Source organism: Sycon ciliatum, chromosome 4 (assembly GCF_964019385.1).
Source record: "Sycon ciliatum chromosome 4, ocSycCili1.1, whole genome shotgun sequence".
Lineage (NCBI taxonomy): Eukaryota > Metazoa > Porifera > Calcarea > Leucosolenida > Sycettidae > Sycon > Sycon ciliatum.
Genome location: NC_088646.1, coordinates 29,911,367 through 29,923,085, shown reverse-complemented (window position 1 = coordinate 29,923,085; position 11,719 = coordinate 29,911,367). Strand labels below are relative to the sequence as shown.

Below are 11,719 nucleotides of genomic sequence, written 5' to 3'. Positions count from 1 at the left end.
GTCCAGCATAGGTCGAAATAATTCCTTTTTAAAATACACTTGGCATTCATACTCATACTGTCATAGAATCATACCGGTACCGGTATCCTGATCGATTGAAGGAGTTTCGCACGTGTATGGTGGCACTGGATCCGATAATCTTGCCTTGGCGTCTGCATGATCTGACGGAGCTAGAATCGGATCTGCACTGCTCGTGCCTAGGCTGTGGCATGTGTCGTCACTGTCGTGGCACTGGCTGCTGAGCTGATCGATCACGGTAATCATGGTGCCCGCAATGGTGGTAATACCTTGAATACGGTCCGGAGATGTAACAAGACTACAAGTCATGTAGCCGACTGTCAATGTCAGCTATGACATTCTTTGCGATTCTCAACATCACGGGACCCGACCGGTCGACCAGGAGCTCACTACTCCAAGGTTCGCAGGCCACAGGCACAAACAAGGAACATTACATGGCTGTACTGTTTTGTATCCCCTGTGAAGTAGTTAGTTGTGGAAGTCTGGTATTCAGCCGTCCATTCCCTGCTTGGGCAGCACACGACGTATTACCAGTGCAGTAGATCTACTCCTCAGTGCTTTGTGATCCATGACCGTAGACTCCACCGGTGCACCGCTTTTGGACCAAACCTCACTAGCGCCTTGTCCAGTCGTCTTTAGGTCTGGCTTTGGCTACCAAGATAATAAAGAATGATGAAGATTGAGTCTGGAGGTGAAGAAAACAGGGCGACCATCTACATGGATCTCGCTGGCTGGATTGTAGCGTGAGTGGAAGCGATGTTTGTCATCAAGATACCCTTGGAGTTGAAGTGGTCTTGAACAAGATTCGGCGGTCTGTACCCTCTTCACACTTGCTACTGTTTAGACGCACTGCACTGGAACACCCATCCCTCGCTGCTGAGCTTCGTCCCTACCCATTCCACACAGTCACAGCCTTCTAGTTCTAGATCGAGCAGCTCTGTCCGCACCCGTACACGCGCCACTGCACTAGCGCGCAAGCAGTAGGGCTCACCCCCGGCACGCGCTCACTCGATCGTGCCAAGGCAACAGCTAGGCCGTAAAACTAAAAGTGGAATGAATGCAACTACTACGCCTCCACTCCGCAATGTCACTACTAGTACTACCAGGCGCGAAAGCCAGGTACCGGCGGTGGGTTCCACACCGACCAACCCATCATCTCTCTCCTGCAGTACCAACAGCCGAGTTTCTTGGGCCTCCAAATTGCAGAAGTCTTTGACCAACAGCCTTGGAATCAGTAGTTCACCGGTAAGTCAGAACCCATTGCCTTGTCACGTCGTGCATGGATAAGCATTGCCCGTACTCGTGCTGCACTGTACACGACAGTCAGTGCACCTGGTGTACCGCTAGGCGAACAACTCTCCTGAAAAATGCCTTTGGGAGATTGGCTTTGGGGTTTTGCTGAAGCGAAGGTTTGCACACTACACTGTCATGTAGAATGTACTGATCGCTGCATGGCTGTACGCTACTGCAGTTATTGTAGTGGATCTGGATCCATATTCGTGTTTTAGTTCTTTCTTTCTGTACTCCAGATGAGTTGGGGCTGTCAACAATTTTGTTCGCCATAGGCTGGTTTGGCATACATGTGCATGTACGTCCAAGTACTGGTACATAAGTAATTAGTTCCATGTTGATGGACGAAAACACACATAACTATTACTTGGGGTGGCGGACACGTTGAACATATCCAGAGCTTCATGTACGCACAGATAATTCCCAGGCAGAAACTAGTGCTTGTTGAGAGCCATGCGATTCATCGGCCTAACTAACAAATTAAACAATGCACTCTCCTATGGATTTTAGCTCGTTGATGATACCTCCCCCCCCCCCCCCCCCCACACACACACACTGAATCACTTATAAAAATAATAGTGTTGGCAATGTTATGTCTTCAAGTCGAGTAGGTGAAATGATCGGGCTGTAGCACTGGGATTTCAGGTGATCCAGCCAAATGGGGGAGCCCTTATCGAATTGCTGCATGGCCGAATTGGCCGGATTGGGTGCTACGGCCCTGAATGAGTACAGTACATACCGGTACGTGAGCTGGAACCGGCTATGGTAGGAAGTGACTGATCCATGTATACTATACTATGCGTGTGCACTAACTGGTGTTGGCAGATGAGTACTGACGACGGCTCGCCACTCAAGCCCATCCAGCAGCAATGCATCCACCAGGTTACAGTTGATATCCTCATGCTGCCGAGTGATGCAATGGTAAGCGGTACAGCCACCGAACTGACTTGACATTCTAAAACCAGTTGCCCAAAGAGTCCATCGAGACTGACTGAGTGAAGTAAAAGTAGCGAGTTCACGTGGCACATGTGCGTCGGGGGGGGGGGGGGGGGGGGTGCGTGTGTGTGTGTTGGGGGGGGGGGGGGGGGGTATGTGGAGTTCCGTCCCCTATGCATATTATGGCCTCTGTGGCTGGGTGAAATAGGTTACTGCTGTGTCCCCATTGATATTACATCCGTGGCGAGTCATGGCGAGTCACAGTGAGTATGGCTCATATGCTGTCACAGTGAGTATGGCTCATATGCTGTCATTGTTAGCTGACCTGTGGTGCTGCCTTGTGACCCATATGTCTAACTGTGACCACAGGCACCTTACACAGCGGTACTTCAGGATTGCCTATGGCGAGAAAAGTGTACGCTCTCCCTGGAGAGAGTTGGCAGTGACTTAGGATTCACAGGTATGAGCCAACTAATACTTGTAGTTGGATGAAACAGATTGCATGCTCCTGTTGTGCATGCTGTCGTCGCTATGGTAGAGGAATACTAAGAACTTGAGATGCATGGAAACTCACACCTTGTGCATTACCGTACTCAGTTTCTACGGATAAGACTGATCAATGTGTACACATGTACCAGGATATGCCATGCTTTGGTAGACAGTAAGTTGCAGGGCGGGGGGGGGGGGGGGGGGGTGCTGCTGGGACAGTACACGCAGGAGTTCCTCAGTTTTCTGTATACTGATTTCCTTTCCTGCTTTCCCCTTTGTTTTCAGATCTGGAAGACAGGCCGACCCAACAACGACCTTATGTGCTTGTGACGCAGCTCGATCGCAAGTCTCTCACCCAGGGCAAGCGGAGGATCTCCGAAGACAGTTTACCACCAGCAGTTATCAATCTGGAGGATATTACTGCTATCCAGCAAGTTAACGAGCGGGTCCTGGAGTCTAGGGGCCAGCACACAACGTATGCATGTGTGATCGAAGCATTGGTGAAAAGCCAGTCGCTGTTCTTTGCCGCACAACGCCTCGTCAAGCAGTGCATACGGTTCGTGTACAGTGAGGACCTAGTCGAGTGGGTGGCCACATTGAAGTCTGCTCTTGCACTATGCCTTTGTAACGGTGAGTTGCTTGGCCACTACTCTGGTATCTTTTTTTTTTTTAATACCATGACCCATATCGTATCCCCGTGGTTGGCAGATCAGTAGAGTTCAGGTCCAGTACATTCAGTCCAGACCTGTGGGCAAACCACTGCTCTTTTGCCGGTCTATGAAAGTACAGCTATTAGCCATGAGTACTGGTGAATCCTTTGCGCAGTGCTGAGTCGAATGACTGGCATAGTACTTTCCTTGAAACCTTGTTGCGCAGCGGTTTCCAAGAGTTCATGACCCCCATCTAACCCCGGCAAATTATTATCTTTTGTTGCTGCCGCTAGATGGAGAAATTCCAAGTCTCTATCACGTCCGAGTACCATCTCACCAGCGAGTTGTTGCACAACAACATGCCCTTCTGGTAATTACGCCGGCAAAGCCCCGTCCACTGTGCATCCGGCTCCTGCATCCGCTAAGCATGGTTCCCTTGTATGAGGTAGGTAGCTGGTGCATGCGTTAGTCCTAGCATGCGTATCGTTGGTTAACCCCGAGCCCGTCAAGTTCAGTCCTTCAATAAATTTAACATGGAAATTTGGAAACAAGTGGCAAAATTACTTGAGAGAAACGTTGAGGTTGACAGCCATGGCCCGGCATTACAGCCGCTTTCTTTCTCTCTCCTCACCCCCCCCCCCTCCTCTCTCTCCCTCTCCCTCTCGATCTCCCCTCTCTCTTCCTCCCCACCCCTCTCTCTATCTCTCTCTCTCTCTCTCTCTCTCTCTCACCCCCCCCCCCCTCTCTCCACAAGCATATGATGCATATCTGTTCTGTTTCCACAATCACGGATTGTTACTTCTGATTGTTTGCGGTGTCCGTGCTGTGTGGACCAGGTCACACTGACCAGTATCTACTCCATAGGTCAACGCTTCGACGTCAAACAGCTGTGGCTGTCCATTGCCCAATCGCCCCAGTCACCGCTGGGCATGTCGATCGATCTGAGCCTGCACTGCCAGTGTGTTGGACTGCTGGTGAAGGCTATCAAGGCAGCACTGCACTACAACCTGGACTGGGGCGAAGAAATTGTCACCAACACCACCAGCACGTTCATTCATCACAGTAGACAGAGAGCGCCGTCATCCATCAGTACGTGACCGTCTGTGCACGTTCCTGTGCATGGTGCATGTTCTGGTACATTGCTGTAGCACACACAGGGTCAGTCTAGCCAAAGGAGGGCAGGGGAGGGGGGGGGGGGGGCGCGCCCTCCTGCTCTGATCGAGCGCCCCTCTGTGAGAAAGTGCCCCCCCCCCCCCTACTCATTTGTCGATTTTGTGTTTCTTCATGACATTCAACAACAAAAAAGCAGTCGATAGTCACTACTGGTGAAGTCGGGGGTTCGCCCCATGCATTGCATTTTGCATGGCAAGACAAGACAATTTTGGAAAATGCAAAAATGGGTTACAAGGTAACTGTTTCCCATGCCCCCCCCCCCCTGCTATTTTTACCTGGCTAGAACCCTGACACATGCATGTGAATGAGTATGGGTTGGTATGAGGTGGATGGGACGGGACAGGACAGATTGAAGTGTACACGTATATCTGGTACACACCAAGGGTTTTGCTGAATTTGTGCCCATTTATTGTTTGTGTTTTGCCTGCTCCATTTGCCACTGTGCACTGCTTGAAGGTTCCAACCCGGATGGAGAACCTCATCGGCGGGATTCGTTGGTACCGGAGAGATCCAGTTTGCACATCGTCCCATCACCAACTCCAGCCAGTGGAAATGGGTCAGCTGTTGAATGGTCCGGCTCAGTGGTATCGGTCGAAGGCCATGACCGAATGCTAACACCATATTCCAGCATTGATGGTCCGCCTGATGACCTGGCCTATTCTAATAGCAGCAGCGTGTTCTTACCAGCGGGACCAGACACACCAACAGTTCTGGCAACACCAGGTAATACGTTGGAACTTGATGGAACCCCCGGACAACAGGAAGGCACACCGGTAGCAGGTATCTCGCACGGACCACCGGTCCGACCTCCTAAACCTGGCCGCAATAGTCCTTCACAGCTGCTGAGTGACAACTTGTTGAATGATGACGACTTTGGGGAAATGACGGACATGAAACCATCAGCATTTGTGGAGTTTGCTGAAATTCCCGATGCTGCCCAGCTGCCTAGCCACCCCGAGATGCGGCGATTTCGAATGGCTACATCTAACGCTGGGAAGTGCCTGACGTTGCCACTGCCGCCCAAACAACGGAGTATCTCATCCACGAATATTATTGAGAGCATCGATGACATGGATGAGAGCAGGGATCGGGTCGTTCGCCTGAGTCGCTCTAACAGTGTGCCAGATCGACGTAGCTACATGAGCAAGGTGAATAGTCTCAGTAATCGGGCAAGACTGTTGCCGGACGACACGTTGGACTTGGATGAGGTCAGCTTGCTGAGTGATTCTTCCGTGTGCGCGCCGGGGGAGCATACTGATCAAGTGGTACGCCGCCCAACAAGGCAACATTCACAGGAGGAGGTGACAAAGGCACGGGGTATAAGTTGTGAAACTGTGTACATCGGGCCGCCATTGGCAATCTTTGACCGTGACTCGACCCATTTGAGGGATGTTTCAGACTCGCCTGAGAACGTGGCAGCTGATTAGTGGCTGCATGCAGACATCGACAATATGGATTGTATCCACCTTCTCTCTCCCCCCCCCCCTCCCCCACTCTCTATTAAATTTTAGTATCATATCCATGGAGGTGGCTTTTCGCTGATGGGTTTCCCTTGAGAGTGTATTTCCACACTGATTTCGCCCTACACACTTCCCTATTATAGTCTTTCCCTTGGAAGCCTTGATCTTGATATCACATCCTTGCTGGCCCGGCAACGTTGATCATCATCCGCCCTTTGCAGGTAGCACCCATTTCTTGCCAATATGAGACCGTACATGTCTGGAAATTTGTCAATTCACGAAATACTTTATGGTGGAAAGTTAGAAAACGGTCTTATGAAACCAGTGTCATGGCCCATTCATTTTTACCCTGGCATTATTACAACAATAGAGAGATGTCTACTCGTCAATTATATCTTCATCAAATGTGGGCGCAACATGATTGTGCTAACCTGAACTGGTATCATTATGCACATGTATGTGCAGCATGTGCGTATTGTCAGGGCACGGCACATGGATTGGTTTATTTAATGTCAAAGAACAAACAGGCAGTGTTGCCTTACTACATGAGATCGACATGTATTTGCTTACAAAGACAGGGCATTAGGTGTATGCAGAGAGAGCTGAAACCGGCCCTTTTTGCTGCACCCTGGTTGTATATGCCTGCAGCTGCAGCGACTTGTCACGTGACCGGTGAATGATGATTGAGAATAGTGCTATGTCACAGCATACAGACTAGTACAAACCCAATGGAAGTCATAAAATCCACCAGTGAGGATCATAAATTGATGCTACACGACTCGTTTGATCGGTTTGAAGTGTGCATTGCCTCCTCTCGCCCACTTTGCTACAGCAAGTTGCAACACAGGGTACTGGCTACATGCAGGAGGATACATCCACCAGAGTTTGCAAGTCTGTCAGCCGTGGGGAAAGCGGCGCAGTTTGTTGCTTACATCATTCTGCAATCTGCATGATTATTCATTGATGTCAATGCATGTGGCAACACTGATGTCACAGATCGTATTGACACAGTGCAACAGTCTGTCCCCGGGGAAAATTGCAATTCCGTGGCCGCGTTTTTTTCCGCGATTTTTGCGATTTTTTAAAAGACCGCGTTTTCCGCGATTTTCCCGCGTTTTTTGAACTTTTTTGTTGCACTACACGTACACACAGTGTACTGTTCGGTCAGCAACGTCTCATCGTGGCGGCTTTTTACTCAAATATGACGAGTGCTTACACCAGAGACTTGTAACTGATTGATTTCACTACATACTCACTGAAAATTGCCGCACATCAATATTATTCACCGCATATTTACCGCAAATTCACCGCAAATTATGCCATATTATGCCGCGTTTTTCCCCGCGTTTTTTTGCGATTTTTTTCCGCAATTTTCCCCGGGGACAGAACAGTACATAGCACAATCAGTAATTGCAGCTTGCACGACTCATTCACAATGACAAATTCCGCTGGACAGACTGCATAATTATGCAGAGGTGCAGACTCTGGGTGATGTATTCCTCCCAGAAACAGGCCACAGGGGCGTCGGAACCGGTGCGGCAGGTCTGGCCAAAGCCGCACCAATAATTTCATCTTGTGACTTTTGAAGCAATGAAATATGGGCTATTTGGGCCCAATTTCCCAAAAAAATCTCCCTGGGGGAGACCTCCCCCTCCCCATACATACTCATGCGGCCACGCCAATGCCGAATACCGTCCGACGCCCCTGCGGTCTGGAAAGTTCACTACTGGTACAGGAAAAGTCACGTGGCCACACAGATGGTACAACTGATGTTGCCCTCCCCTCTAAGTCCAATGCCTTTCATACAGATTGCACGTTTGAAAAGAAAAGAACGCCACTAAAATCAAAATTCTCTATTGAAGTTTCAACACAATACCTGTCCATCGGCAAGAGGGTCCATTTCTCATCAAGACAATTGAAATCAGTACTTCAGAAAACAGGATCATCTTCATGGGAGCATAATTATGTTGGCTTCCATAATATTATACAAGTACTTGCAGGTATAATAGGGTACCTCAACTCAACTCGAACTTTCCAAATACGGTCTCTTCGCTGCACACATCACTTCAAAATAAATCAATAATAATTGAATTCACCAAATTTTCGGGCATGGCCCATCCTCAGGGTAAAAACATTCAACTAATGTTTGTCAACTTGTATGAGTGGCTGCAATGGAGTCTGCAAGTGCTTAGAAACGTTTGGAGGTATATAATACATTGTACATTGCTCATGACACCTAGGGTGAGGGGAGAAGACTGGCATGTGAGCCGTCAAAAGGCATACATACACACATCGTGTGACAAACAATCCCAGACCTGCACTGATCCAGGGCATGCTTTCAAGCGGGAACAAGAGTAAGGGCTCTCAAAAGCAGTTGTATGATTAGAAGCCATGTGGTCCGAGCACACTAACTAAAATAGACTATACACAGATATGTATAAATGCTTCAAAGTATGTTTTTTTTACATGGCATGCGATTGTTGTTCCCCGTACTACTGCGAATCAGAACCGTTTCCTGCCGCGGCCAAAAAATATGCGATGTTGCCGGAAAAATGGAATTATGGTGGTGCAATGCCAGCGTGATGCAGGGAGCCGGAGCGCCGGGGTTGTGCCAACACTAAAAAAAGGAACAAATCAACGCACCTGTACTACCCTACGACTGTACACGACGAGTACGATTTATGATGGCAAGTTTCACCGTTGGCAGATCCCATAGTCCATGGAAAGGGTATCCAGATTTGCATGCCCTTGGGGTGGCAAATGCACACGTTCTTCGTGGACTTGTCAAGCTAACGTTAGGAGGGAGTCGTGGCACGAAGCCAGAAACGCGGAATTAGTCCCTACTCCAAACAGGACATACCTACTCTACCCTATACCATGCAAAATAGTTAAATAGTTTCTCAAAATATGCAACAAGGTGATGCTAAGCGGCAAGGGGAAGCAAACAACACAATGCTTCCCTAAAACTTGCACATAAAAAAGAGCCTTTTCGCAAAGGAAAGTCCTTCCGAGCCCTGCCAACGACAAGCAAGGAAAAGTGAAGCCTAGACAGGCATTGAAATGTTACTATCTTCAAGCTTACGCTTCAGGGCATGTTTCACCCTCTTGTCCCTGGCGTCGAAGTCCCGTGCTTCCTTGGCGTTGGTTGTAGCGGATGCAACTCGCAGGCCAGGTAGTGAAAGCAGGACGGCGCGCCAGCCAGTTTTTTCCAGTAGCCGCATCTGGCAGTCAACGTGTGCCATCACGTCTTTCAGGTCAATGCTATGATCCCTCTCGCCGAGCGGCAGTATCACCACAGGCTCGAAGCCGGCATCCTTGAGCTCACTGCCCGACAGGGACTTGTTTCCATTGTCCTTTGGCCAAGCAACAGGACAACCAACTGTGTCCAGAATGATACACACCGGGGCCAGGAGACCTTCTCGTGTGACCTGCTGTGTCCGGATACGGTCAGGACCGAGAAGCTCGGTGAGGTGCTCAACAAACTTCAAGTGGCTGCGATGGAACGGGTGCTGGGTAATGAGCCTATCAGCCAGCCTCTCCGAGACGGGCCTGCCGGCAAGCAACAAAGCAGTGGCTTCCATTTGTGAGCACAGAGCGAGGCAGTCATTCTTCCTCAGAGAGGCAGAATAGGAGCAGTTGTCCAGTAACAACTGCATAGGCTGCATAGGCAGTGCATCCTGCAACATGCACGCCCACAATACACGCACCCGCTGGTGCTCCATCGGAAAGTAGGTCTCCGCACCCTGTTGCTCTATCAGTGCGCAAAGTGGCACAAACAGCTCCGACCAGTTCTGTCCGGTGTTGGCCAGGTGCTGAAAGAAGTGGCTTGCCATCTCTGTCGAGGTTTGATTGAGCATTGCCTCCAGGTTTAGGACAAGATATGGAACGAGGACGTCTAGCCAGGTGCAGCGTGTCCAACGCATGCGTGCTATGTAATTGCAAGTGATCATCACAGACACCGCAATGTCTGGTGCTGGTGTCGGGCTGAAGCTGTTCTGGTGCACCAGCAGGAACTCACTGAAGCGGCGGTATTCACCCCGCCAGCCCTTCTGCTGAAGCAGGTGTAGCGATTCGAGCAGCGTGCAAGCATCAATGACGCGCCAATTTTTCATGCCACTGACACTGTAGTTGAAGAGAGATACCAGGTCTTTCTTCCTGACTGCATCCAGCAGTAGCAAACAGCGCATAAGGAAGATGGCGTCGCGAAAGCTGAAAACGAACAAGCGAGGGTTAACCCGAGCTGCCAAGAGTTCAGCTAGCTCCTTCTTCTCTGGTAGCTCGAATCCTCGGTGTAGAAGAGCAGTTAAAAAGTACGAAAGGGTCTGGAGATTCTCGAAATATTGTGGCCTGTTCATACTTTTCATAAATTGTATAATCGCTTGCATGATCTCACTTGTCATCTGGCTGCTCAATATCAGGCAGCGTGCCAGCATGACCAGCTGCCAGTCTTTCAGACGGTCCATGCGCTCCAGTAACACCCCACCAAAGTCAATCTTCGATGGAACGTAGCCATGCTTGCGATGCTCAATGAACAGCTGTGCAATGTTGGCCTGCGCCTGTATGGAGAGTGAGCCAAAGTCAGATGCCAGGCGACTCTCCAGCCTTTCCAGCAGTCTGGCATCGAACGGTTTCTTTTGAATGTGATAGGTGGCGAAAGCGACTTGGACAAGGATGTTCGGCGGGAGATCGTTGAGCGAGGTTTTGAAATGAGAGGCGATGGATTGCACCAGCCTGTGTGGAGCTGACTTAGCGTATGTTCGCACGATATAGCAAAACCAGTCAAATTCCTGATGGCTTAGCGTCTGTACATGCTCTGGCTGAATGCGCTCATACATAAGTGATACCAAAGCCGAGCAATCCAAGTTCCTGATAGACGATAGACCAAACACTGCTGCCAGGTACTCGTGTCGGTGGAAGTCACTGGCAGTCTTCAGAAGGTGAGTAGCAAAGTCTTCCATGATACTCAGCACATGTTGATAATCAGATCGCTGTAAACGCATTCCCAGTGCTTGTAGTAAACGGGCTCTAGATTTGGAGTCCAGAGAGGCCAATCGTCGACTAGAATGCAGTTCCACAGTGAAGGGCACTAGCTGTTTCCCTCGTATCGTCTGCAGCTTATCCAGCAGAACCTCGGGATGAGCATCCAGGCACACACTCTCAAATTCACGACACTGCTCAGCCATATCTTCAAGCTGTTGAACTGCTTCATCCTTCACTTTTCCCCCCTCGTCGACTTCTGGGCTGGGCTCCTCAGCACCAGCAGCCTGCATAGCGAACTCTTGCTCTCGATTCAGCTCCCTGACTTCAAACAACCTTTCCAGCCGCACATAATCTCGACTCCAAGATGGGTCGTGGCCGGAATGCTTGTCCTCCTGCTGAGGGGCAGTGGAGACTTTGGGGACTTCATTTCTCACGGTGGCACGAAACCGAATGTTCTGTGTTACGCCACTGAAAATGCAACCACGAGAGCGCAGAAGACGAAACATAGGGAACTCACCACATGCGGAGGGTAATTATTCCCTAGAACTACATGTACCACCAGAAGTAGTTGTGGAAATATTAGCAGATAAGATAGTGCTCCAGCTTTTACTCAAACAATGTTTTCAAAATCAATACCAGTGATCAGTGCACATGGTGCAGTGAGTAACCAAAAATAATTCACCAAAAAATCATGGGAGTTTTTTTCGTATGTACCGGTACTGT

General features: G+C 49.6%; 1 protein-coding gene across 1 annotated transcript; it reads left to right on the top strand.

Annotated features, from left to right (window-relative positions):
• The first annotated feature begins 89 nt into the window (after positions 1 to 89).
• LOC135815527 (uncharacterized) lies at positions 90 to 6,567 on the top strand. The gene is made up of 7 exons (XM_065328841.1): positions 90 to 1,263; positions 2,134 to 2,229; positions 2,614 to 2,704; positions 3,019 to 3,363; positions 3,677 to 3,828; positions 4,220 to 4,472; positions 5,013 to 6,567. Exons 1-7 carry the CDS (start codon positions 1,072 to 1,074, stop codon positions 5,981 to 5,983), a joined length of 2,100 nt encoding a protein of 699 aa, XP_065184913.1. The 5' UTR covers positions 90 to 1,071; the 3' UTR covers positions 5,984 to 6,567.
• Positions 6,568 to 11,719: the final 5,152 nt, after the last annotated feature.

What these genes read in the sequence shown, in the direction of transcription:
- LOC135815527 (XM_065328841.1), top strand. Translation starts at nt 1,072, where the DNA reads ATGAATGCAACTACTACGCCTCCACTCCGCAATGTCACTACTAGTACT. An exon ending in CAGTGACTTAGGATTCACAG is followed by an intron (nt 2,705 to 3,018) that starts GTATGAGCCAAC and finishes CTTTGTTTTCAG; the next exon opens with ATCTGGAAGACAGGCCGACC. An exon ending in GAGAGCGCCGTCATCCATCA is followed by an intron (nt 4,473 to 5,012) that starts GTACGTGACCGT and finishes CACTGCTTGAAG; the next exon opens with GTTCCAACCCGGATGGAGAA.